Here is a 27969-nt window from a genome sequence, read left to right on the forward strand (position 1 = left end):
TAAATAAATAAATGAGAAGGAAATTTTAAAAAAATAAAAATTGAAAATAAAAATTGCTTTTTTTGAAGTGTAAATCTTTTGATTCGTGCCATTGACGTAGGCTAGATTTTTGGAAAACCACGTCAGATTTTGTCTTTTTCCGTTACTTTTCCAATCTTTTCCCTTTTCTTTCTCACCATAAAATCAAACGATTAGAAAAAAAAATCTCTTCAAATTTCAATCTCTCTCTCTCCGCCATGGCTTCTCTTCTCCTCCGTCTCCCAATCGCCGCCGTCGCTCTCCTCCTCCTCGCTCTCTCCACCACCACTGTAACCGCTCGTCCGTGCCGCACCTTCATCATCTCCTCCTACTCCATCCGCAACCCATCCACCAACGCCTTCGCCACCATCACCGAGATCCGATCCATCTCCCCTCTCTTCATAAACGACAACACCAAACCCTTCGAAATCCTCCTCGATCGCCCCGTTCAACACCAAACCCACTCCCAAAGCGCGTCTCATCCACGCGGCCCCTTAGGTTTAGGGTTTTCCACCGACGCTTACGATTTCTCTTCTCTCCGTGATCGTACCAAGGATATCCTCAGCGTCGCACTCGCCTTGCTATTCGGCGTTGGTTGCGGTGCTCTTACAGCCGCCACCATGTACCTTGTCTGGTCCGTCTTCACCGCTCGTCATGAACTCCGCGCCGCTGCTTACGGTGATTTCTCCGATGATGAGATTGAAAGCCCCAAGAAAATGGGTGGTTATGTCAAGATTCCAGCAACTGAGACAGCTGCTCCTGCTCCTGCAGCACCGGTGAAAGATTCGGTATGAGAATTTTAAGAATCGGATTTTAAGTGGTTTATGTGGATTGTTAATAATCATAGTTGAATTTGAATGTAAAAGAAACACCGAAAGGTGCAAACTCTTGCGCTGTATCAGTTATTACATGTTTAATTTGGAACTTGATGATGTACTTTGCAATATTTTAGGATTATTATTATGATGATGAAAACCCTAGTGTTGATTATGTTGGTTTTCTGTGTTGATTTGTTCCAATGTGGAAACCTTACTTAAATTATGTTAAACTTGATGATGCAAATGGAAGTAATCATAATATATATATGGTACAATGTGAGTATTTTGCTTTGGTTTGATTTATCAATGTATTATATCATATATATGTTACCATGATTATTTTAGTATGCAAATGCCAATGATGGGTTTAAAGCACAAATATTCCATCAAGTCTGGTTTTGATTGCTTTGAGAGTTAGGGCCTATTTGCATGGGCTTATTTGAATTTATCTACTGGTTTAAGTTGTGTGAGACTGTTTGGCCTTAGGAGGATTAGTGAAAACGGTTTTTGACAATTTTCTTAAGCTCTTTTCAGCTTATTTTCATAAGTTCTCTAATATAGCTTATAGCGTAAACAATAACATTATTTTATCCTTCCCTTTAAAAATAGTTTAGGTAAGCTTATACATAAGTGTTTATCATGATAAATGTTTGTGCTATAAGCTGTAAATAAGTTGTTTATCTAAATTGGGCCTTAGTGTTACTTAAGGGTGTTCATAAGTCATAACCTAGCCCAACCAGTTGACTTAACTCGGTTCTAGAGTTGGATTTTACCTTATGATTCAATTATCAGGTTAATGACAGGTTTGGGATAATATGTGGGTTACCTGTCCTGTCTTTTGCACACACAAACTAGTATCTGGATGTCCAGTTTCATTTCATTTTTAGTTAAGGCTCTCGCCTCACCCTCCATGTGCTAATTTAAACCCGACCTCCATTTTACATACTAGAGAGGATCCATAGTGCTTTTGCATATATTGAACTTTCTGTTTTTGAATTACTCATCCTTTTATTCATTTAGAAACATATTATACACTTAAAATGATATTTTATTTTTCTTTAAGAAGCAATGGTCAAAAACTACGATGGAGTCGAAAGATACTTGTGTAAATAGAAACCCTAATGTATATGAAACATTAGTTTATATTTGGTTTCAGTTTGTTGCCATTCTACCAACCCAGGCTTTATTACATATATCCGTTGTTGGACATTTTTACTTGTAGTGTTTAAGTTCAAGTTTAAATATTCCACTCAATCAAAATTGTGGGACTGTGTGAGGGGCACACAATCCATACCAGTAACATCCGTAATTATAGGCTAAAATGGTTTAGTTCTTTCTAATTGTTCTTTATTAAGGTTCTTTGATATATTTTTGTTATAGAAACAAGGTGAAGTTATTGGTCCTTCTCAGTTTTTTTTTCACCCCTTAGCATTTCGTCTGCATAATAATCTAAGTCCTAATCCAGAGAAGTTCTGACATTTAAGTGAATGTTGACGATTGCGTGTAGAAGTTGAACTTGAAAATTAACCCTCTCTGATAGGACACAATCTATTGTAGTTATGTGAATCTTGTAACCTTAAGTATATAAGTACTATTCTTCTAATATCCTCTTGAATGATGTGGGAAGTTGCTGAAGCCTTCGGCTTGAGATGCATTTGTAGATATGCTGGGTTTTCCGTCAGGTTATGAATTAACAGCAAGAATATGAATTTTATTAGTTTAAGTGGTGACTGGTGTGGAGTTGTTAGTTATTGTGCAGCCTTGTAGTCATTTAATAAAATAAGATATGATACATGTAATGGCTTAATAATATTAACATATGCCCTATGGATTTGCTGTATCATCTTATGTGAGGTCCACTATTTTATGCAAGTATCCTAGGGTAAAGCATTCGTTAGAAACCTTCATGTTAGTAGTGTCTCCCAAGCAGAGCCCTTTTATAACTTAGACGATGCCATTCTAGATGGTTGTTGGAAAAGTCTATTTTCATGTTCATAGGTGCAACAAAGATGAAAAGGTTAAAAAAATCTGGTTGATACTCGATACTACATGCGTTGGTATCAAATTTAATCTTGCATGTGCATTCTCAAGGTAGCAGGACTGGTTGGTAGTAACAGATAGAGATTCATCCAACGTAAGTTTCATTTATAAGAAGCCGGGGAAAATTTGAAATTCCTACTGGTTTTTTTAGTCCTATGTATCCCATTTCTTATTGACGTCTAACTGTTCATTAGTTTTTTTGTTGCTCCTACGTTATTGTATTTATCTTTTTTTATGGAAACGAACTCATGTCAATCATTAGCAATAGCTTGATGAATACAATCTGGAATAACAAAAAAATAACAAAAATTTGCTGTGGATATAGCTGCTCTAGTTAAAAAAATAAGTAATTATGGTAGCAACTAGTTGTCTCTTCGTTAACTTTACCAATGAGCTTGAACGACAGACTTATAAACAATACAATCTTTGATGATAAAACTAAAACAAGAGATTTTTTTTTTTAAAAGGAAAAACAAGCGACATTGTTTTGGCTTATTAAAACTATCCACTACTAATTTGAAATCAAGCTCAAAAATGACATTTTAACACCTAATTCAATCTTCCAATGGATAGCAATGTCTCAACTCTTAGACACATTCCAATGTCTACATTGTTTATTTAGGAAAATTGCGTCAATCTTGCATTTGAACACTTTGGTTGGAGATTTATATTCTTCCATCTTTTATGATACTGATGAGGTTGACTCGGTAGGACATTCTCCGTCGTGTTTATCTTTTAGACATGAACCTCTTAAAATTATATTGATGTTACATAAAAGATAAATATTCAGAGAATTGTTCTGTATTCGTGGATTGCTCAAAAGCCCCTTAGATTTTTCGGATCGAAACCCTCGAGTGCACAAAGTCTAATGAAAATTATGACCCGACTAGTATTTTATAGATCAGAGCATAACTCCAATCATATTATTTCACAAGCTGAGCAATTGACGGGACATATAGAGTAATTCTCTAAATATAAAGGATATTCATCTGATGAAAAAATAGAAAGAAGACAACTCATTTTTACTACTTTTGGTTTACGTAAAATGTACGAATTTCTACTTTTATCACTAATAAAAAATCTGAAGAACTGTTTTTGTATCTTATGACCTGTACTCGTTTGAGTCTTACAAATAGAATTTAGTAAGAATCACATGTTAACATTGACAATTCACACATTATTGGATGTTCACATGAAAATGACGCACGACCCATATTTGTTAGGCAAAAAAAACTATTACCGTATTAACCAAGACTAATGATTTTAAGTTTCACACAAATAGTACATAGGGTTTTTTTATGGTAAATGTTTATAGCATTTCCATTAATTCATAAATAATAATGCCTCAATTGCATGAAATAATTTCAATAAATAGATGGAAATTAACTAGACATGTGGCTACTCCTGTATGAACATGAGCAACCCTATAAAACGGAGAAACAGTTTAAAAATGTAATACCACATTCGTAAGACGATCAAATACATAGTTAACTGCATGCATAACTACTCAAACATGCACATATTACAAACAAAACAGTACTGCTTCCATCCTATATTACATACAAGCATCATTTGATAGTTTCATATATTAAAAAATAGCATATTAAATTTGTCAATTTTATGTATGTTTCAAAATAACCTTTCAATTAATGTTTCAGAGAGATCATACATCTGGGATAGCAGCATTTAAGAGATCCCTATTTTAATGAGGTAGAAGTTGGATCATTCAAAGGAGGTACCAGAACATAAGGAGCTTTAATTTAAACAGTCTTCTCTAGTTGCCTACTTAGAGTACACAAGTACAAGCAATAAGTTTATCAAATGCTAAAATAGTACTAGTAACTAGTAACATTAATTCTAGCTTTCAGTGCCTCAAGTTCAGATTGACACAAAAGCTTGTCCTAAATTTCTTATCATACATAAATGTATATTTTCTTCTCAATCCTGACATAAATAATAAAATGGCACGTGGAATAGATTAACAGTACTTCCCAAAGAAAATAATTAATAATAATACACAAAGAAATTGTCTTAACCGTGGAACCTGAAGGTTACATTTGGGAATCATCTCGTTCTCAGTAATCAAGTGAGCCAATTGATGGTGGTTGTCCAGAAACAATGTGGTGAGATTCACCAGTGCCATTAAGCCTTTGTCCCGAGCCTAGTCCATGCATTTCTACTGCTTGATCTCCCATCTTCTGAATATCTTCCGGTGAAAGTATTTTGATATACCAAACGTTATTCACGAATGATCTACGAAGGGTCGTGCAAAAAATAAAGAAAATGTCAGCAAACATCAACCAAAGATAAGCAATTTTAATTGCAAATTCAGCGAAAGTCTTGGTGGAATTGAAATCGATACTTACTCCCACGGATCGTCGCCAAGGAGAAGCACATCATTCTCCCGGTCAACGAACACAAGCTGCCAGCCTGATCTAAGAGGATCTTCTAACTTCCCCTCAATTCCAAACATTTGACCCAACTCCTCTCGCAGCTCACGATAGCAGCTGAACCTAGAGATGTCAAGTGAACGCCCAACCGATCCCGATTTGTAAACCTATGAAAAGACAAAATTAAACTACTAAATTCAATCAAAGAACAGACAAAAGCTGTGCAGATTACTTAAGAATCATACCTTCACAAATGTTGGGTTCTGGTTTTGTGTGTCGATTTGCTCTGCATTTTGCAAAAATGATGAATCTTGCATGCAGGCATATAGAGAACCCTGGAATCCAGACTCCCCTAATTGTGTTGATGCACCAGTGTCCGTTGTTGAAGCAGTGTAATTCGGGACAGTGGTGGGGAGTAGAAGACCAGATGAATCGATATTGACACCCGAGAGAGTATGATTTTGGGCATCTGAATCACAATGTGGAGGCACTATAGCCGAATCTTTTCCAGAATATTGTGCATGTGACATTGCGCTGCCAAAGGCATTGACCTGCATATTTCCATACTTTGGAGTCCATGATTGTTGTGGTAACTGTTCATTCATCAATGACTGACCACTTCTTGTTAGACTCGATAGATTCAAGAGATTGCCAGTTCCTTCAGGGCAAAGCGAACCGAGCATGTTTTGTCCCGAGGGAACTGAAGCAGGAAACTTAATGTTTGAATCCAGGAAATCTGGTTTTGAATATGACGGTGACGGCACATTGGATTGTTGTTGTCTCTGATGGAGCTGATCATTTTGAACAAGAAGTGTATCTTGATATGCATGTTGCTGTTGTTGAGCTTGGAGTTCTTGATTATTATTTGGTTTCTGAAGAAGGTGCTGAGACAGGTTTTCTGTAAGTATTTGGGTTTGTTGTGGCTGCATCATATTAGAGGACACCGATTGTTGAATTGACTGTGGCTGGTGAAGTTGCAAAGGTGAATTATTGTTTCCTGATTGAAGGTAATGGGTAGGCTGTTGTTGAAAATTCACCATTTGTGGCCTCATGAGATATCCACCACCCATGTTCTGCATTCCAGCTGCTGCCAACATGGCTTGGTATTGTTGATTCTGATCATTCCCGAGTAAAGTTGGATCGAGTCTCTGCTGCATCCAGGGCAACATACCAGCACCTTGAAAGTTTAGGGAATTGAGACCTTGGTCTGCAGGTCCACCTCTCATCCACATCAGAGCATTTGTTGCTTCGTCTCTACCATCTGTAACAAGATCCAAGGTAAGTAGAGGATACACAAGAAGACCCTCAAAATAACAACCAAGGTTTTTTTGGAAAGAGGAAAAGACAAGAGACATTATGACCCCTAAGACACTGTTTGGATAAACAACTTAATTAAGTACGAATAGTATAAGCATTTATCCTACATGTGCCTGTGAATAACTTATATCTACAAAAAAAATAAAAGAAGTCAAATTGTTTTCATGTATGCTATAAGTTGTTTTCGTAAGAGCTGTCATGGAGAGCTTGTGGAAATAAGCTGAATATAGTTTCTAGACATGTCATGAGCTGTTTCCATAAACTCTCCCAAGTGTCTATGCCAGTAGATAAACTCAAAAGTCAATTTTTTCCATTTTTCATTTAATTAAAAAATTGTCGCCTTATTTTCAATTTTTTCCATCTCCATTTAATTAAAAAATTAATTTGCAGTATTACTAACTTCAACTCTCAATTGCTTTCAATTACACGTCATAACTCAAAGCACGTGATAGTCAAAAAGAAAAATTACGGATGAAAATTTGTAAACCATATTACAAATTAACTGATAAGGAAAAATGTACCAAGCAAAGATGAAGTGCCAGGATGCCATGGACGTTTCAATCTGAGGGGAAACAATGACGGATACATTGGGAATGTTGTTAAAGGCTCAATTTCCCATAATGACACCCGTGGCTGTCTCTCTCCTGCTGTTGATTCATCCCATCCAACCTATTCACAGCAGATAAAAAGACCGAGTAAGAGTCATTTTTTAAAATGTCTAATGAAATTTAACTGTGACAATCACAAAGGACTTATGTGTGATACATGTAACTTTATTTCTTACATAAATATAATCATATTAACAAGAGCCATAATAACATTAATAAGTGTAACCAATATAAAAAAGCTGTAAAACAATGATATATGCAAGTATAACTATAACAAAAACCATTTAGAGATATGGTACAGTTCTTCAATTGTCCTAGGTTGGCTTACATTTACAAATAATATAGAACAGGCAAAGTGGATTGAAATACCTGAGTTTATAAATATCAGATTGATCCTTTACAAACATAATTTCCTGAATATTTTGCTGGCAAAAAAGGATTCTAGAATTTGAAAAAAGTAATTAGGTTGCGAAGGTAGAAATACAAAAATCCTGAAATGATGCTGACTGAAGGCATATGTGTACATTAAACAGAAGAGGTTTGAGGATTAGGTCAATGCTTTCAAGGACAACAAACAAGCAGATACCTATGTATGAAGGTTGGGAGTTTGATTGGGAATTGAAAGGAAGGAAAACAGAGACCTATGAAACCTAAGCAAGTAACAGACCATTAAAATAGAGAAAAACATGGGAAGATATCTAGGAAGACTGCGCTTCTCCCAGGGCACAGTCAACAGAACAAGGCATATAACTAAATAGCAGCACTAAAGTTTACATAATAACAATAGGTATAATATATACTGCTATCTATCTTTCAAACACCTTGCATTGACATCTTTACTTACCTTGACAGAGCGCCAATGAGAATTCTGCCACCGAACAGCATCCAGATCACTTATGCCTGTTATTGTGCCCATGTACCTACAAAATGAAAGTGAGACACGGGTAAGTAAATGAGAAATAGTTTGGTGCAGTACTACCAGATGATAGTATTTTTCCTTCTCTCACATATCAATTGCCGATTGCAGAAAATAGCGGTTTGTTCAGATTCCGCTATGCTAGCGCTGCTATAGCCACTATTTGACAACACTTTATATTAAATAGCATATCGCGGAACAATAGTGGTTTGGTAAAATTCCGCTATTTGACAACACTTCAACTGCTTAAAGAAAAATAAGTAGCTTTAGGAGAAATAGTATCTGATGTCTAGAAGTACCTGCGGACACTTGACTCTTCAGTCTCAAAGAGCATCCTGAAGCGCATACCAACAGAAATACGTGTATGGTACACGGCTTTGATATATTTTGAAAGTGGTATGACAAACTCAGATGGACTAGCCCTGCCCATGATGTAAACTGTCAAAAGAAGCATTGTAATTTCTTACAAAGAACTCATAAATGAAAATTCAGACAACATTGACAACCTTGGATTATAGAAGACAGTAAAACAGCTATTAGTTGCTGAAGCATGAGCAGCGGCTGCAAGAAGTCCAATGTGCATACTGTCACTGGATAGAACAGATGATGGCATTACAGTTTGCGGTCGATTGGCTCGACGTATTCCCAAAAGAAGCTGATTCTTCTCATTCCTAAAAGCAAAAATACATGGGATGAATATAAAAGAATTAATGTCCAGCTCTCAAGGGGACGAAACAGCAGCCAAAAGAGAAAAAGGAAACAATCACCATATGAAAAGCACGGAATCTCCAGCTACAAGTCTCTTAGCACTAACAAATATGCTCCAGCCTGTTGTAAGAAGGTGTCGTTTTGGCTGTCCTGAAATGACATGCAAGCAACAAAGGCATTAGCAAGAGTAGAAAATACAACTGAAATTTGTTTATTTGTTGTTATGTATTGGTAGCAATAACTAATAATGACTACAGTACATTTCTCTAAATTAGAAATAGTGCACTTAAAGATGTGTTTCTGTTGTGGCCGAAAGAATGGCTCTGAAACCAAAACATGAATAAGCAAACTTGTGAGATTAACTTAAAATAACAGGTAAATGATATGAAGTTGTTACCATTACTAATTTTTCTCTTAAAGTAAAACTATGAAATAATGGAAGAAGATTGATGCATAAGCTTCCGTAACACAAATCTCCCTTTCAGCCAACCGTCATGATCACAATCCATGGTCAGATCACTCAAGTTTTGGATTTATTCAAGCATCTCATACAAAAAAGATGGCTACTGTTTGGGACAGTCCAGAGTTAAAAGGTTGGCCAATTTTGTTTTTGCTAGTTTATATCGGGATTTGACATCTAATGATGAAGTTGATGGATTTTCCATAACTTACATTGGTGATACTCATGAAAGAACAAAAGAAAAATGCAAGACAGAAGTCATACGAGGAGCATGTACAAACAGGAGTTTCCCAAATCTTGGACACTCATGATAGGTCACATTGATCTGAAATTTAATGTACACCAGCAACAATACCAATCAAAGTCCCTTCTTCTCATTATGATGCCAGCTACAAGAGTTGAGCAATTCCATAGTATGACTCACGTCTAGTGATAGACCATTTACATCTAAATCTCTCAATATCATACCTAATTGTTTTCCTTGGCCGCTCTCTAATTATATGAATTTCATCCATCTAGAATGCCCTATTCATCATCAGTGTGTATATGGTCTTCTCCATACATGCCCAAACCATCAAATAGTGACTCTACGATCATTTTTACAATGGGAGCTAACCTGGCGTTCTCTTTAATGATATTAACCTTTATATTATCATGTGCAACAACTTATTCACTATAATGTTCTCATGCATTCAATTTCACAACATTGTAGTTCGCAATCGCATGGTTATGCAGTAATTTTATAACTTATTGACATCTATATTTTCGGTTGTTTTGCATTATGGACCCAAGGGGATTAGCAATACTTATTGAAAACTTTTATATAGGTATCCTATTGTTTAAAAATTACGAGTCCCAAAAGCCAAGATCAGAAATGCCATTTTTTTAGAGCTATAGAGACGTATCTTAGGGACTTGACAACTAATTTAATCTTTAAGATAAATAAAAACCAGACAGCACTGGCTACTAAAGTGCCTTAGCTTCCTCAAGGTCTTGCACAAAATTCCCTGTCAAAACTGGAGAATCCTAACTTAATCTTTAGTATGGCATAACAACGCACAAGCCAGTAATCTAAGTATTTCACAGGTGTCAGGCATGCATTTCTAGAGAAAAACACAATATTTTTAAGACCCTGATATAAATAACAAGATCGTAAGAATGGAGCAAGAGTTGTACCCCGAAAAATATGTCGAAACTTCCATTCAACATCATGGAGATCCCTAGCAATTAGTTCTTGTGCTGGTGGTTGCTGTGAGAAATCCTGCGTAGCCCAAAATTTAAGAGAAATGCATCTATAACAATCCAGAATCAAACACAAAGGCAAAATATGAACATTACCAGCGGAGGGAAAACTTTCTCAGCTGCACGACGAGGAACAGAGAATCCTCCATGTGTGCTGGTGTCACTGGCTGTCAAAGTCTTGCAAAAATAGTTCGAGGGCTGCTTACTTGGAATGCCCAATTCCATAGGAAGAAATGTATCCTTCTGCTCTTCCTACATCCATAATCAAAAATGAAAATTTCAGTTCTCCAAATATATAAATAGAGGTTCAAAAAACATAATGCAAACAGGTCAAAGAAAGTCACCATACCGGAGTCAACGGCTGTAGTGTCATTTGAGCATACACTTCATCTGTTTCAACATCTGCCTGAAAATCAACACACACTCAAGCAGTCAAGCTCAATGAATTTACTCTATAGACAAACAACAGTTAAACAAACAAGCATTACTCAACTATCATAACTAAGCGAAAGATATGAATATACTCACATGCATTGTGACATTATGAAGCTGGCAAACCAACTGAGGTGGCAAACTAGGGTAATTTGGTATTTGCCCATCGATCTCTCGGTTAGTTGTAGCAGACACCTGGAATCAATCAAAACATGTTCAACTCAATGTCCATCCATAGAATCTATTGAATTGTTTCCAAAACAAGTTTGCAAGAAAGGTTTCATTATCTTCCATAGCAAGCAGATTGAAACATTGTAGGGAATAGAAAAGCAAAAACCTGCTCACTATGACCCTGAGGGAAGTAAACCACACGAGTTCCTGCGGTTGGTAGGGACACTAAGGGCCCCGCACATGCATGCCATAGCTCAGAATTCAGACATTTCTTCTCCCCTCCTCCTCCTACCATCATCAAAAAGAGAAAAAGGAAATAAAAAAACTTACAAGGTTGTTTAAACAACACAAAAGGAGTACTATGATAGAGACACACAACATATTTATATATATGTAAGACTAAAAGCCAAAACAAATACTAAGAAATGTTAAAAAAGCAAAAAGAAAGAATTGAAATGGATACCTTCATGTCCCTGCTGACCCAACCCTGATGTTGAAAGCTTCATATCATTCAAGCTTTACCCTTTTCCTTTTATTTTCTTTCTCTTTCATTCAAAGACTCAATAGTATTATAAATTTGGCAATCACAAAAACCCTAACTTAAAGCCATAAACTTTCAATTAACTTCAAGCCATTTCAATTCACATTCACCAATCATTTCATCTATCAAAACCAATGCATTACTCTACTACTCCATACTCAAATACTCAAAATCAAACAAACCCAAAATCCAAACAAAACCAAAACATCCCAAAACAATAATGAAAAAAACAACCCTTTAAGGTAAAACACTAAAAAAACAAAGAAAGTTTTGTTTTTTACTTGAGTTACACAAATTTCAAGCAGAAACTTGATGACCCAGAAACAGCATGACCCAGTTGGACTTAACCTGCACGAGTGACACGTTGTTCAAGATCACCATGAAGACAGAAAAAAAAAAACTGAAAAACAAAGTAAAGGGCCTCTTTTGTGGCCTATCACTATCGATTGAGACCGAGTGAGGAAGTGTTTTACAGTCACAGGGAGTGTGATGACAGAAGAGAGAGAAAGTTAGAGAGGGAAAGAGAGAATTAAAGGAAGAGGGTCATTTCTTTTCTTTGCATATATAAGGGGGCCCCGACCAAGCTGGACATGGGTACAGTAGAGAGAGAAAGTGTAAGAGAGAGAAAGAGAAAACTCATGTTTGAGAGTTATGGGACGGTAAATATATCTGAACCGTTGGATTATCCGTACGGGGTAATCTTGACTGTTGAAATTGTTTGATGTGACAGCAAGCATGTGCCACCATCCTTCACCGGTCACTGTCTCAAGTACGGAGTATTGAGGTGAGAGAAAATTATAATCACAAAATAATATTTTTTTTATGAGAATAGAATATCTTGCATGTAACTGCAATGGACTAATACATTGAGTCGAATATGATCTTAATGAATTATGAGTTAAACTCCGAGACTAATACACGATCTCAAGATATTTAATTGTAAAGATTTTATTAAAAGAGAGTTTTATGACATTTTTTAAGAATTTTAAATTTAGAATTTACTATTTTTGAAAAAAGTTAAATACTTTAATTTTCAATTCATTGAATATATAATTTTTTTGTAAAAGCTTATTACTTTTTCTGTCTCAAATTATATGATGTTCTCATTAAGGAATGTAATAAATTTGGTATAAAAATTAGATATTATGAGTTATCTTATAAAATTGTCTTTGATAATTGGTATGAAAAAGATAAATGCCGAGATTGATTCCTAACCAATAAAACTACAATAAATGGTAAAGTTTTTTCTCAAAAGATTTAACGTTACGTCGTAAAATATTTTATTAACATTGAAAAAAAGATATCTCTAGGAGAGAGAGAGAGAGAGAAGGGAAGGCGCGTGCTTAAGGAATACACAAGTGGGATGAGAAGGGTAATAAGTAAGAAGAAAAAGGTCCCTTCAAAAAAAAAAAAAGTAAGAAGAAAAAGGTGAAAGGAAAGAAAGAAAGATATTAAAATGAATGAATTATTGGTTGTTGGTTCGGCTTATGTGTATACCTCAATACCTCCATTCCTATTTGCATCCAAGCATGGAGCTAGGAACACATAAATTAATAAAAATTTGTTTTTCCATTCTCTCATAATATTGCAACTTTCCATTTTATAATAAAAGAATGATAAAAATCATTGTAAGCATATCTCCATAAGCAGAAACATTATAATACCGTGATTTGAATTCATGATTTCTCATTTATTCATTTTAAAGAATAAAATTTTGACTATAGAATTATTCGATAAAAAAATCATAAAATAAAAGAAAATGATAAAATTATGCATATTAAAATATATTGAACACTCTGTTAATATAGTATGACACGTTTAAAGAAGAAAAATAATAAATGTGAAACAAGTGATGAATACATTTGGAAGGAAAAAAAAATTGGTTACATGAGTTTTTGTTTTAATATTTGTTAGCAAGTTTTGACACTCAGTTGTTTTCTGTCAAGACTTTTAATCTCTCTGCATTTTTTTGTGGTGGTTGAAGTTTGAATTCGGACCTTGCATATTATGTATTATCTATACCAACTGAATTAAGCTCACGAGGACAATCTCTATGCATTTAGTACAATATAGAAATATCTCTCACATGTTTAATTACTTTTAACAGCCACAATTTTCATGGCGTTAATCTTTTGTTTGTTTAGTGATTGGTGACGATTTGGATAATGTCTTCTGTCATCTATATCTTCAATATTAGCCGAGAGGACTTTAATATTTAAAGGGTTTACCACCCTTTTGCATTGAGTCTTCATATTTCTTTTGCATTACTGGTTGATTCAAGACTAAAGAAAAATAAAGTAAAATGCAAATAAACTCAAATAAAATTATTAATTTATTAAATAAAACACAGCCAAGAATATAGTAATATATTGAGTTAATAAAACTCTCCCATGTTTGAACTATTGCTCGTCCTCTAGCAATTAGCTTAGATAGAAAATACTTTTTAAACGAGCATTGCATAAAGACAAAAGAATATAGATTCAAAAGAATAGAGGTTCAACAATCAAGGGGTCATAATCCTAAATTCCAAATTAGAATCTTTTGATCCTTTAAGTAACATGTCCTCAAGAGCGTAAGGAAAACTAGTAGTATTTTGTTTGAAGATGAGACCTTTTCCTTGGTTCATTGCTTCATTTTCTTGGATGCAAAGCTCATAGTTTGTCTTTACTTCCTTTATGCATGATGAAGCTTTGGCATGTGATGTGTATGGATGGGCATGAAATTTTTGTAAAGTTTGAGGGTTAATTTTTTGTTACAACCGTAGCCTAATGTTACGGTTGGTCGTAACCCTCTCTGGATTTTGTATGTAAGGAAAATTTGGGAAGGGTCGTGTATATTTGTGTCATTACGACCATAGTCTAGGATCACAGTTGACCTTAATGATTTTTGGAAGTTTATGTCATCATCCAGCACTCTCAATAATGCTATAAATTTTGGAGAAAAAAAAACTTAATTTGCTTCAGTTTTGTTTGCTTCATTACAACATCTAGACATCTAGCAAAAACAATTTTTTGGGGCGCTTTGTGGAGCATTTGGAAGCACCAAAATATTAAGGTTTGAAATAATACTATTGAATCAATTTCGATGATTTGCAAGCAAGCGAGCGCTTTGTTCAATAGTTGGGTTAATGCCCAACTTATTAGGACCCCTAGTCCTAATTAGACCCATCACACTGAGACGGTTGACTGGCACAAACCAACTGGGGGTCACTATAAATGTAATGTGGATGATTCTTTCTCTCATGCACTAAGCAAAGTTGGCATTGGTATATGTATTAGGGAAGATGATGGTCGTTTTGTGTTAGCTAAAACAGAGTAGCTAGCAACATTACTCGATGTTGATTTGGGGGAGACACTCGACTATTGTCTGCTCTTCAGTGGAAACGTGATCTTCAGCCAATTAATGTGAATTTTGAAATGGACTCCTAAGATTGTGGTAGATAGTATCTACGGTCGTATTCTCCGATTTTGCGTCAATTATTAATGATCATAGTTTCTCTTAAGTCGATATCATGCTATGAAAGGTTGCTTGCGTCAAAGGTTACTTTTGTCAATTTTTATTTTATTTTTCAAGAAGTTCAACACACATAATAAAACTCATAGCTGTGTTTTTTGTTAATAGAAAATTGAAATAAATGGATAATAGTTAAGGAGAAATGTTAATTGCAATTTATTTTTTGTTGAATAGAACAAATAATCAACAAATGTTTTCTTGTTTTGTTGAAGAAATATAATCAACAAATAGTACATGTGGTGAAAGAAAGTCACAATGCAGATTGGGGCTCACTTTCATGTTTGTCCAGTGGGTCATACTCTAAACACTTCCAACTATCATTTGAGCCAAGAAATCATATTAGTAGTTAATGGAAATTTAAAATAAAACATCTTAATTATTGAAAAGAACTTGTAGGTGTGCTCATAAACAGTCAGTTTTGGTGTTAATTTTAGTTCAATTTCAATATTACCCTTATGTGCAAAAATCATATAATATCAAGCATGGCTTTGATTAATGTTGTCGTGCTTGTGAGAGACATGATTAAGATGATTTTGTTGGCTTAAAGATTAATGTGGTCTTTTGTTTTGATGTTGTTTCTATATGACATTAACAAGAATAATTGAGATTTTGTACTTTTATAGTCTACTTGTTTCTATCGATCTTTTTCGAATTAAAGGTGTTGTTTACGGGAGACAGTGCAATATTTTTTTGGTATTAAGGAAACATGCAAGTTAATCAACTTCTTTATTGGTTTCAAATGATGGAGCAGCTGGAGGATTTTATATCAATGATGCTAATGAGTTAAAGGCGTGATTAATGAAACTTCTATTTCACTTTTTATCGGTGAATAGTAAACTACTTGAGTTCAAAGTTTTTAAAAGAAATTATTTTTCAAAAAATGATTTTTTTCTTCCACCTCTCTTTTGTTTTTTTTAATGACGATGGTATTAATTTAGTTGTTGGATTGATTTTTTTTCCTTCTTTGTCAAAGTTTAAATTCAAGACCTCCAACTTATTATTCTTAAGCTACAATCAGTTGAATTATCCAACTTCCACGTCTTGGAAGCCTGACAAAATATATGAAAAATGGTAAAGTAGTTGTTGTCAAGTAATAACCCTCTGTTTCTTTATTAAGTGTTGTCCAATTATTGATTTTATTTCTCAATTATACTATTTCTCAATTTTTTCTGAAAGATATACTACCTCCGTTCCTAAATATAGAAGTCTTTTGCTAAAATTACGGAGATTAAGAAAGTTGGTTGTAGTATTAAATTTGTATATAATTACTATTGTTTTTACAATTTTATCCTTAAGAGAGAGAGTTAATTTATGTTTTCAACATAATATTTATTGTTGATTGAAGAAAAAGATGCAAAATAAATAAGGGTATGTTAGTAAAGAAATAATTAATGTACTTGGAAATACCAAAGGAGTCTTATAAAAAATGACAATTTTTTTTTTTAAAGAATCTTATAATTAGGAACGGAAGTAGTACAATTTCTCGACCTTAGTTACTCCTTTTCAATAAAATTAACTAATGATATACATTTAAAAAATTCAACTGTCTTTTTCTAAATAAAGTTTATGTTTTTTGTTCGTAAACTAAAATGAGGATATAATAATAAAAAACAACTCTCCAAAAATCCATTTTATTAATTTGATATTATTATTCTAAAACAACATTTAAAATAAAACTGAGCACCTTTTTACCTCCTTATAGAATTCATATATCTGTCTTCAATATATCTACAAAAATTTCCTTATAACGTTGGTGCCTCAACCGGTCAAATAAAACTTCGTCCTTCACAAAATTCTAAAATTTAGTTTTTCAAAAAAAATCTAAAATTTATGCTATCTCTACTCACTCCATTTTTAAATATATGTAAAATTAATTTTTTAGGTTCATTCATTTAATGATTTTTTATATTCACATACATCATTAAATGAATGAACCTAAAAAATCAATTTTACTTATATTTAAAGACGGAGAGATTAATTATTTTGGTATACCAAAATCTAGTACTAGTATCATTAATTTATTCTAGTGGATTTCAATTCAGTTTAATAAGTCAGGGCACGCAAATTTGTGTTGTCCATTCAATTGGCGTCATTATCTTTGAATCAGATAAGATAAGGTAAGAACCAAGAAGAGCTTCTTTCACATTCTAATTTTATTATGCTATCATAACTCATAAGATATGTTCAATTATCCATGTGTGTATAAATGTTTATTTTTTCTTCTTCCAATCATATTAGAAATTCATGTGAAGTTAATTGGTTATATTTGATGTTGTTTAAGGTTGAATTCAGAGAACAATGGAGTTAAGAACATTTACCTTACAACCCAACATGACACACTTGTTTCCAAAATTCACATGTTGTGTCAAACCTTATAATTTCCAACATTTACATCAGAAGAATTTTTCACTGAAAATCAGTAGAAGAAATTTGGGGTTGATTTTTAGTGGAGAGTGCATATTTAGGACAAAGGGTGCAAATGCATTTGATTTTGGACTTGTTGTCCCTGATCAAACAGTTGAAGAGGCACAAAATGTAGTGAGAGTTCATGCACAAGATTTATTGCAAGTTAGAGATTTGTTAGAATCAAAGTCATGGAAAATAGCACAAAAGGAATTGAGAAGAAGTTCAGCACTTTTGAAGAAGGATATATACACCATAATTCAAAATAAGCCTGGAAGTGAAAGGTCACAGTTAAGGGTACTCTATTCTACTCTCTTCAACAATGTTACTAGAGTAAGTGTTACTGTATCATAAGGAAACTTTGTCTTAAAATTAGGACACTTTGTTATCAACTATGAAGCACGGATACAGACAACGGACACGACACGCCGACACAACTAATAATTTGAAGAAATCACATAATTCAGTGTAGTTACAAGTGTCGGTGTCGTGTTGGTGTCAGACACGATACATGTCCGACAGCAGGACACGCCTAATCCGAGGAGTGTCTGTGCCTCATAGGTTATGAAGAGTTTATTTTTGTTGTTGTGGAAGGTGTAATCACTTATCAATTGATGTTTATTTTTGTATTGGTGAAAAATAATGCAGCTAGATTATGCAGCAAGAGATCAAGATGGACCTGAAGTGTGGCAGCGTTATGAGAACATTGTTGTAGCTGTGAATGAAATTCTATCAAGAATATGATAGTGTTTTGAAATCAAATGTAGCTGAATGAAGAAAAAGGTTCTTGTTTATATCATCAATTTGTTCATTGAGAGTTAGCTAAGAATGTTGAGTGTCTAAATTGTAAAATAGGTGGTGATAGTAAAATGGTGCTAAAATAAAATTACGTTAGTTAACTCACGCTAATTCATTCTTGACAGCCGCATGCTTTTTCATAGTGAGTCAATTTCCATTCTCTCTCTCATCTCTTCTCTTTTCCCTTCTTCACTTCATTTTAATTTTCCAGATCTAACTCATTCTCTCTCTCCGTGCTGGACAATCAATTATTGCTAGCAATTTTATCACAAATTTGTGACAATAAATGATTGCAAGTGGGATTTATCAGGAAACCAAACATGTTCTTCCTCTAATCCAAAAAAAAAAAAAACACGTTCTTCCTTTGATCTGTTTCAATTTTAGTTTGTTAATTAGTTCAATGATGGGGTTTGCATCTTCAATGATGGGTTTTGCTTCAGTTCCTAAAAGACGCAAAATTTGTCTGAGGGGTTTCAAGGATTTGTGAAACTTTCAAAAAAATTAAAATTGTGACTGAATTTCTCATAAATTAGTTAAATGAAACATTTAATTTCTTGATTGATTGGAGAGGATGCTGGTCTAGGTTGGAGAGAATGATTTCGATTCCAGTTTCAAGGTGAGAGAGGAAGAAGATGAACATGAGAAGCAGGAGAGTGTAAGACAGAAATGTTTGAAAGCTGCTGTCAAGTGTAAGAATGAAACTAGCGTGAGTCGCAAGTTAACTCATGCGGAGGTAATATGGACATTTACTTTAAGAATGAGCAGAATATTTGGTAAAAAGCAGAATTCATGGTTCTGTAGTTGATATTCTTCCCCTTCTTGACTTGTTTGTAGTGGACTGATTTTTTGTGAGATGGACTTTTGGTTGGATACACAAATTGGTCATGTAAATACTGCATGAGAATTCTATCATGTACAATGTACAAGTAAGACAAATATTGTAAGCTAAATTATATCATGTAAGTTTGAGGTTTGTAATAGATTGATCTTTAAGTTATTTAGGTCACATATAAGTTCTTTAAGTTTGAGATTTGTAATAAATTGATCATTTAAGTTATTTTGGTCACACATAAGTCCTTCAAGTTTGTAAACGTTTTCAATTTAGTATTTATGTTAACCAAACGTTACAAAAACGATGGTGTGACCAAATTAACTTAAATGACCAATCTATTACAAACCTCAAACTTAAAGAACTTATGTCTGATCAAAATAACTTAAAAGACTAATCTATTACAAACCTCAAATTTAAAGGACCCCTGATGTAATTAGTCAATATTATATCATGCAAAAATTAATTTTCATCATAAGTTCAGTAAATTCATCATAGAAGACAATAAAATAGTATCAGCAGCAACAACGAACCAATACTCTAAAATGATAAGAAAGAGACACCATGTTTCCATAATGTCACACAACATGAAACTTATGAGGCAAGTTAATTAGACAGATAAACTACCACTTAAAAAATTTATTTTGTCAACTCAAATAATTCAACAACTTGTTGATAAAAATCCAAATTGTTTATGTTGAAGTGATATTTCACCACCACACCCAAATCTTTTTATTTTTCCACTCTTTTAATAGGCTGCGCTGGGTGCACTATACTGACAGCCAAGATTATGTTGTCAAAATTGTCCCCCCTTAGTCAATTATAATTTTTCATAAACCATAGTATATCAAATCAAACACCCCTTTCCATTACTATATTACATATTCCACAATTTTAATTCTCAAACAAGACCATCATCAATTTTCTTCTTATCTCTCTTTTTGTCTTCACTATACATATATATAACACATTTAATGTCTTCCCTCTAAGACCAGCTTCAAAACTCACGACAACAACATGCGACCAAAACACAACCTCCTTACCTTAACAATCACCTTGTTGTGTTCATGGAGCTTAACAAAAGCTGACCCTCAAACAAGTTTAATCAACAAAGGTTGTAGCCAATACAACGCAACAAACTTATCCAATTTCTACCAAAATCTAAACGCAACTTTGTTAGACTTGAAATCACAAGTACGAAATGATAGCAAGCATTTTGCTACGGCACAATCAGCTAGAGGAGCAAATCCTGTTTATGCTTTGTTTCAGTGTAGGAATTATCTCTCTAATTCTGATTGTGCTGCTTGCCTCGCCGTCGCCGACGCACAAATTCGGAATTGCTCCGCTGGTTCCAACGGTGCCCGTGTTATCTATGATGGTTGCTTCCTTAGGTACACCTCCACCAATTCATTCTTCAACCATATTATATTATTATTATGATAAGTTTTTTTTAAAATAATTCATATGAGATAAGGTTGGCATGTCGATATATTTATTTACGTTCACACATTTACATTCACACACAAATGTTAAGAAGAATTAAATTATACTGATTAGTTGATTATATTAATTATTTAGTTTAATATAATTATAAATTAATAATGTTTACTAAAATTTAATTGTGTGTCGTGTTTAAAAATTGGCTGTTATATTCTATGTATGTTTTGATGATAATTTCATTTTGATTTGGTTATCAGATATCACTATCACTATACATAAAAAAAAACTAAAGTCTATAGATATTAAATTTGGTAAAATGACGTCATGGGGAATTAGAAGAAGAATTGTTTAATGGTTTTCGTGTTTAAGGTGTGGGCAGCCAGCAGGGAGTCGGCGCATCTATATACTACCTCCCTCTCTTATCATTAGAGCTGTCAAAACGGGCGGCCCGGCCCTAAACGGGCCGGCCCTAGCGGGCTTCGGGCTTTAGCGGGTCGGACCAAAAAATCGGCTGACAAAACGGGTTTGAAATATACTACCCGAGTCCGATCCTACACGGGCCGCGGGCTAAACGGGCCGGCCCGTATTAAAAATTATATTTTTTTTATTTTAAAAAAGTACTATAAAACACTGCTATAATTTTTTTATAAATAATATTTTTAATATGTTTAAATAATGTCTAGCACAAAAGTAAATTGTAAACATTTTCGTACAAACGTCGTAAACTAAAACGACGAGGAAAATGATTTTAAATAAATTAGATATGTTATGGTTATAGATATTTATATATTCGATCTTTAAAACTATAAATAACGAAATGAATAAATATAATTTTATATTACATTTATATTTGTGTTAATTCATTGAATTTTCACTTTTGTTTTTTACTTTGATAATCAACTAAGTAAATAATTATTTAAATAATATATATAATTTATAGAATTTTTTTTTTTATGCGGGCTAACGGGCTACCCGCGGCCCATTCGGGCTAGCCCTAACGGGTACCGGGCTTTTAAGGGATCGAATATTCCTTAAAATCATATTCTTTAAGAATATTCCGCGGTCTTTATCATTTTTGATTGATTTTTCTTAATAATTCGTTTTTAATTTTATTGATTTGCCTTCCTTATTTATTTTAATTGTATTACTCCTTTAAATCTTTTTTTTTTTGTTATAGCTGCTTTGATCTTCAACAATAGTGAATATTTTATTTCCAAAGAACTTTCACGAAATTTTCTTCTTTTATTTCCTTTTTACGGAAATATTCACAATTATTTTAATTGTATTACTCATTTGATCTTCTTCTTTTTTTGCCTATTTTATTTCCAAAGAACTTTCACGAAATTTTATTCTTTTATTTCCTTTTTCTTTGTTTTAGGCTTAACATTTAAGTCCTCAAAAAACATTTCAATAAGTGTAAAAATTTGAATATTGTTTTGCAAATTACTTAAATAAAAAAAAAATCTTTGTACACAATTATTTTAATGTAGAAAATATAACAACATATTATACCTTAAAAAATTGTTGTGCACAATTATTTTAACGATTTTTTTATTGTTATTTGTATTTAAGTAATGTGCAAAACAATATTCAAATGCTTAATTTTTACACTGATTTAAATGTTATTCTTATTAAGATATATACACATAAGTATAATACTGCAATTGTTTTACCAAAATAATGATTGAAACATTCAAAATCAATAAATATTATTAAAGACAATTTATGGTTTTTGTCAAAAAAAAAAAAGGTTTGTTATTAATGACAATTTATGGATTTTGTCAAAAAAAAAAAAAAAAACAGGTTTGAGGTTTCCTCGGCAGTTAACTGCCGAAGTTTTCAGTTTTCCTCGGTAGTTTACTGCCGAAGTTTTCCTCGGCAGTTAACTGCAGCCGTATTTCTAAAACTTTGGCAGTTAACTGCCGAGGGGTATTTGAGTAATTTACTCGTGTGGCACAGCCAAACCAAAAGTGGGAACATCAATTCTCAAATTAAAGAGTTAGAGGTTAAATAAAATTATTTCAACCAAAAAAAAATAAAATTATTTCAACCAAAAAAACTAACATATTAATTAACATATTAATATTTATCATTAAAAAAAAGCATAAGTAAAAAAATAAAAGAAGAAAAAAAACTTGAAAGATTAGGCAAATATCCGAATAAATAATATTGTGTATATACAACCGCCTCATTATAAACCTCACTAAAAAAATTGATTGGGATAAAACTTTGGTGAAAAAAAGTGGATCATAACAAACGTCAACAAGCCACGGATCTACTTGTAATAGATTGGGGACAACTGCCCCAACTATTGTTTCAGTTATATTGTTTAAGTTTTTAATATTTAATAATTGCTCTCTCTTAATATGATAAATTATCTCCTTAAATGAAAATTTATACCATAAAAAAGTGTTCTCTCATAAATTTTATAAAATCAAATGTGTAAATGTATTTGAGATCAAATTTTGTATGATTTCTACCATATTTTTTAAATATAAAGACATGTGAAGAACAATTTTGGTTTGTATAATGTTAATGAGTCTTATTTTTCTAATATATATAACTGGATATAGTTTATTATCTCAAGTATTTTGTTCAATGATAATGATGTTATTATTTTATCACTTTTACATTGATAAAATTTTTATATAAATATTTATCATATAGAATCTTTGCCCCCGCAAGTCAACATTTATGAATCTGTCAATAACGTCAACATAAGCGAAAAACATAATAGGAGTAAGAATAAAACCCACTTGCTTTAGTAGTGCTAAATTTGTTGTCAACTATAATAGTTGAAATTATGTTTATTAGAATTTAATTATGTCATTGTCGAAAAAAAAAAGAATTTAATGGTTCTTTCGTACTCTTAGATTACCTGTTATGGTTCTTTTGTGAGAAATGATTGTGATGGTAGAAGGTTTGAAATGTTGTCAGGTATGAGAGCAATGGGTTCTTCGACCAAACAACTCAACCTGGAAACAGTATGATATGTGGAAGCCAGGCAGCAAATGGAGCCACTGCTTTTAATGCAGCTGCACAACAAGTGTTAGAGGATCTACAAACTGCAACACCAAAAATTCCTGGTTTCTTTGCAGCTACCAAAACACAAGTTGTTGGAACTGGAAATGCAATCTATGCTATTGCACAATGTGCTGAAACAGTCACTCAAAGTGGCTGTTTAGATTGCCTGACAGTTGGATTTACCAACATACAGAGCTGTTTTCCTAATACTGATGGTAGGGCATTTGATGCTGGTTGTTTTATGAGATACTCAGAGAAATCCTTCTTTGCTGATAACCAGACCATTGATATTGCACCCTTCTTAAAACAAGGTAAAATTAGAATGCTTTCTTTATTTGGATTTTAGATGAAGAGTGAATAGGAAAATTGGTTCTCGAAATTGTATGCATCGGCCAAATAGTTTATGATCTTTCCAAATTGGCAAATATACCCTTGGAATTGTAAAATGTCATTTTAAGTGATCCCTTTGTTAACTTCTATCGTTGGAGACTATAACGTGACACGTTAACCAGAAATGTCATGTTACATGGTCCCACATTAATGTCAACTTATTTGGGACCAATTTACCTTTGAAATTTAAGTGGTCTGAGATATAAATTTATTTGTAATTGCAATTATGCATGGTTAAATAGTCCATGAAAGACCTATTGTCATACACAAATTAGTCCCTGGTGGGGTGACATTGATGCAGGGCCAGCCTGAACGGGCCACATACTAAGTTAACTTGTAAGTTGTAACACCGTAGTCTCTATTCTCTAACGATAAAAGCCAATTGAGAGCCTATTTTGACCTATAATCTACAATTTTTTAAGTGATTTATTTGTCAATTTGCAAAAAAGGTGAAATGCTTACAATTTCGAGAACTAATTCTCCTATTGAGTATATTTTGGTTAAAATGGCAAAGTTGGTGCTTACACTTTGTATACTAACATCTAAGACAGTAGATGATTTGGAACTAAGGTTAACTGTGTTTTCTTATCTTGCAGGAGGTTCAAGTAAGAAAAGGGCCATTATTGGTGGTGTTGTTGGAGGTGTGGCCCTTGTTGTGATCCTCCTTGCACTTTTTGCTTGGTTTAGGCTCAAAAAGAAACCCAAGAAACTTCCTAGAGGTGAGATATTTTGGAAAGTCTTTGAATCCATGATCATGATTTCTTACAAAAGAAGATACAAGATTTTCAAACTATCATTTGAAAGAGACTTCTTCCATTTAATGTTTACAAGATTTTCATATCCCTTGTTCACATTTCCTAATTATGTTTTCCTTAGCAGGTGACATATTGGGAGCAACCGAGTTGAAAGGTCCTGTTACTTACAGGTATAAAGATTTGAAGTCTGCAACAAAAAATTTTAACGATGAAAATAAACTAGGAGAAGGCGGTTTTGGAGATGTATACAAGGTATACTTAGTTTATTTGAACATTTTTTACTTTATTTTATTATTACATGTTCACAAAGAAACATGCATGATTTTGTCCATTTTGGAATAGGGCACTCTGAAAAATGGTAAAGTAGTTGCTGTCAAGAAACTGATTCTAGGCAGCTCCGGCAAGATGGATGAACAATTTGAAAGTGAGGTGAAGCTCATAAGTAATGTTCATCATAGGAATCTAGTTCGGCTTCTCGGATGTTGCAGTAAAGGCCAAGAGAGAATCCTTGTTTATGAATACATGGCAAACAGCAGTCTTGACAGATTCTTATTTGGTAAAATTCATGTCAATCTTCCTATTGAAGCATCTTGTAAAATCGTATTACACATGCATCCAATCATATCTCGCCACATAGATATTTGTCGAGACTCGAGAAATTTTAGGAATTAAGTATTAATTATACAAAGTCGCATAGTAGTGAAATACGATCGGATGCATGTGTAATTTTTTTTTTTTTACATTTTGTACACCGACGCTGACATTATATGGAAATTAAATTCTTTTAACATTGATAACAGGTGAAAATAAGGGTTCCCTCAATTGGATTCAAAGGTATGATATAATTTTAGGCACAGCAAGAGGTCTATCCTATCTGCATGAAGATTTCCACGTTTGCATCATACATAGGGATATAAAGACTAACAATATCCTCTTAGATGATGATCTTCAGCCTAGAATTGCTGATTTTGGATTGGCAAGACTTCTACCAGAAGATCAATCTCATGTTAGCACAAAATTTGCAGGAACATTGTAAGTCCAAAAATGTTAACTTCTATTAAGATGTAGCTGTAATAAATTAGGGTTATTTTAATGCTACATCCTCCTTCTATGTGTGACTATTTGTGTACATGTCAGGGGATACACTGCACCAGAATATGCAATTCATGGTCAGTTATCAGTGAAGGCTGATACCTACAGTTTTGGTGTTGTAGTCCTAGAAATCATAAGTGGCCAAAAGAGTGGCGAGTTGAGGGATGATGTTGATGGTGAATTCCTCCTTCAAAGGGTAAGAAATTTCATACAACTTCATTAGCAACTTAGGGCCTATATGGTATAAAAAAATGTTTTTGGTTCTTATAAGGGTTCTATGTTTAGGAACATAAAATGTTTTCTTGAACCGAATGGATCTTTAGATGATTGAGTCTCATTTTCTTTTTCACATGCTAAATGAACTTGGATTTTTACTTTAATAGGCATGGAAACTATATGAGGAAGGTAGACACTTGGAGTTAGTCGACAAGACATTGAACCCTGGTGACTATGATGCAGAAGAAGTGAAGAAAGTTATCGAGATTGCTTTGCTTTGCACTCAAGCAACAGCGGCTACAAGGCCAACTATGTCAGAAATAGTAGTTCTACTCAAAAGCAAGAACTTCATGGAGCATATGAAACCAACCATGCCTGTCTTTGTTAACTCTAACTTGAGGCCTCGGACCGATACCTCTACATCTACTGCTTCCTCTACATCTAATGCTACTGCTGCCACTTCTATATTATCAGCTAGATGAATATATTGAATTGGAGAGTGGATGTTCAGTTAAAGGATTTTAGGTTTTGAAGTTGAAGTGAATACAAAATTGAAGGAAAAAAGAAGAGGATTTTCTCCAATATTAACTCTTGTAACTTGTACATTTTTTTTATACAAATACCAAGTTTATTGTGAAATTGTACTACTGAGATGCTATTTCATATAAAGAAGAATGGCTACTGAGATGCTTATTTGATTGTTTGTTTGAACATAATGGATTATGGATGATTTTGTTGAAAATGAAGCACTTTAGTGAGGAAAGCAAAACTAAAATACATATTTTAAATGATAAATATTAGTGTGATTAGAGTATTAATGTTGGGGAAAGATCAAACCCTATATTTGTTTTATTATTCTACTCTTTAACTCATAATTAAAATACATATAATATGATATTTGTTCGGTACATTATGCCGGACCCCAAAAAAATAGAGCCCAAAACCTAATCAATTGATATCCTCTTCATATCTTCTTTTAAATTTATTTTTAAAAGCTAAAACGACTCTAGTTTATGGATTCAAACTTTTGAATTCTTGAACTTTTTGAGTTAGCAGTGCAAAAATAATAATTAGGAATTCAAAATAGTTCAGAGTCGGATTTTAAAGATTGTCTGAAACCCGACTCCAGACAAATGTTAGTATTTTTCTCTTGTGTGATTCAATTCCTAGTAATTAATAACAATATGGCGGCACACATAGGCTAGTTCAAAGTATTTATACAGATTTGACATGACCATGGCACATAGAGACAAATTTAAGCTTTATACTCTTCTAAATTGGCAACTAATATCCCGGCACGTGTGAAAGATAAGACTAATAAGAGTATGCTGATGCACGAGAGAATTAGAGTAATGGCAACATCATAATCATGGACCAACTAAAAAAATTAATAATAATTAGTTATTTGATGAATTATTTGAATGTTCACGTATCATACTAAATTATTGATTAATATTTAATAATATGTGATTTTGAGGTTTTGAAATTACTCTAAAGTTTATCTTATGAGTGTCACCTGATAGTATTTGGCTTTTTGCTAACAGGCAAGTACAAAGACTCCAAAGACACATTTTCCATCGAAGTAAATTTCTTAAACAGATGGACAAGTCAAGAAGAAAGAAATAATTCCATAAAAGAGAAAAGTAACTTATTATTAATCAAATAGCTAATTAAAAAATGTGGAATTTTTATCATGCAACCGAAAAATAATTATATTTGTCAATTCTCAAACATGAGAATATTAAACTTATTTGGATGTGAGATAAAATCATAGGTATTGTACTTAAAAGACAAAACTACAACTATTTTTGCAATGATTAATTAACGATAGATATGAAACATCTTTCA

At 33.2% G+C, this 27969-nt stretch overlaps 4 protein-coding genes across 5 annotated transcripts; 3 read left to right on the forward strand and 1 right to left on the reverse strand.

Annotated features, from left to right (window-relative positions):
* Positions 1 to 173: 173 nt before the first annotated feature.
* On the forward strand, positions 174 to 1108 carry LOC11409703 (uncharacterized). The gene has a single exon (XM_003600545.4). The coding sequence runs from the start codon at positions 237 to 239 to the stop codon at positions 810 to 812; it is 576 nt and encodes a 191-aa protein (XP_003600593.2). The 5' UTR covers positions 174 to 236; the 3' UTR covers positions 813 to 1108.
* A 3504-nt stretch (positions 1109 to 4612) lies between these two features.
* On the reverse strand, positions 4613 to 12228 carry LOC11413758 (auxin response factor 8). The gene is made up of 14 exons (XM_003600546.4): positions 11584 to 12228; positions 11287 to 11408; positions 11046 to 11144; positions 10867 to 10923; positions 10614 to 10769; positions 10452 to 10536; positions 8875 to 8965; positions 8614 to 8778; positions 8407 to 8529; positions 8036 to 8111; positions 7105 to 7252; positions 5512 to 6527; positions 5243 to 5433; positions 4613 to 5129 (listed from the first exon to the last, which is right to left on the reverse strand). Exons 1-14 carry the CDS (start codon positions 11624 to 11626, stop codon positions 4952 to 4954), a joined length of 2550 nt encoding a protein of 849 aa, XP_003600594.1. The 5' UTR covers positions 11627 to 12228; the 3' UTR covers positions 4613 to 4951.
* A 4921-nt stretch (positions 12229 to 17149) lies between these two features.
* Positions 17150 to 19247, forward strand: LOC11406097 (psbQ-like protein 3, chloroplastic). 2 transcript variants are annotated; one of them, XM_003600548.4, is made up of 3 exons: positions 17150 to 17291; positions 17456 to 17910; positions 18226 to 19247. In XM_003600548.4, exons 2-3 carry the CDS (start codon positions 17473 to 17475, stop codon positions 18319 to 18321), a joined length of 534 nt encoding a protein of 177 aa, XP_003600596.2. In that variant the 5' UTR covers positions 17150 to 17291; positions 17456 to 17472; the 3' UTR covers positions 18322 to 19247. The 2 variants fall into 2 exon arrangements, with proteins under 2 accessions (XP_003600596.2, XP_024635113.1); XM_024779345.2 differs by lacking the exon at positions 17150 to 17291 and having other exon boundaries at positions 17321 to 17910.
* Positions 19248 to 19921: 674 nt separating this feature from the next.
* LOC11411331 (cold-responsive protein kinase 1) lies at positions 19922 to 26867 on the forward strand. The gene is made up of 8 exons (XM_003600549.4): positions 19922 to 20595; positions 23582 to 23979; positions 24655 to 24777; positions 24938 to 25065; positions 25156 to 25369; positions 25614 to 25845; positions 25951 to 26101; positions 26289 to 26867. Exons 1-8 carry the CDS (start codon positions 20222 to 20224, stop codon positions 26601 to 26603), a joined length of 1935 nt encoding a protein of 644 aa, XP_003600597.2. The 5' UTR covers positions 19922 to 20221; the 3' UTR covers positions 26604 to 26867.
* Positions 26868 to 27969: the final 1102 nt, after the last annotated feature.

The sequence above is a fragment of the Medicago truncatula genome, chromosome 3 (assembly GCF_003473485.1).
Source record: "Medicago truncatula cultivar Jemalong A17 chromosome 3, MtrunA17r5.0-ANR, whole genome shotgun sequence".
Taxonomy (NCBI): domain Eukaryota; kingdom Viridiplantae; phylum Streptophyta; class Magnoliopsida; order Fabales; family Fabaceae; genus Medicago; species Medicago truncatula.

Coding starts and splice junctions, on each gene's coding strand:
- LOC11409703 (XM_003600545.4), top strand. CDS start 237: ATGGCTTCTCTTCTCCTCCGTCTCCCAATCGCCGCCGTCGCTCTCCTC.
- LOC11413758 (XM_003600546.4), bottom strand. CDS start 11,626: ATGAAGCTTTCAACATCAGGGTTGGGTCAGCAGGGACATGAAG. Junction 8,530..8,613: donor ACTGTCTTCTATAATCCAAG/GTTGTCAATGTT, acceptor CATCATGGGCAG/GGCTAGTCCATCTGAGTTTG. Junction 6,528..7,104: donor TGGCACTTCATCTTTGCTTG/GTACATTTTTCC, acceptor ATCTTGTTACAG/ATGGTAGAGACGAAGCAACA.
- LOC11406097 (XM_003600548.4), top strand. CDS start 17,473: ATGGAGTTAAGAACATTTACCTTACAACCCAACATGACACACTTGTTT. Junction 17,911..18,225: donor TCTTCAACAATGTTACTAGA/GTAAGTGTTACT, acceptor AAAATAATGCAG/CTAGATTATGCAGCAAGAGA.
- LOC11411331 (XM_003600549.4), top strand. CDS start 20,222: ATGCGACCAAAACACAACCTCCTTACCTTAACAATCACCTTGTTGTGT. Junction 23,980..24,654: donor TGCACCCTTCTTAAAACAAG/GTAAAATTAGAA, acceptor CTTATCTTGCAG/GAGGTTCAAGTAAGAAAAGG. Junction 25,370..25,613: donor TCTTGACAGATTCTTATTTG/GTAAAATTCATG, acceptor CATTGATAACAG/GTGAAAATAAGGGTTCCCTC.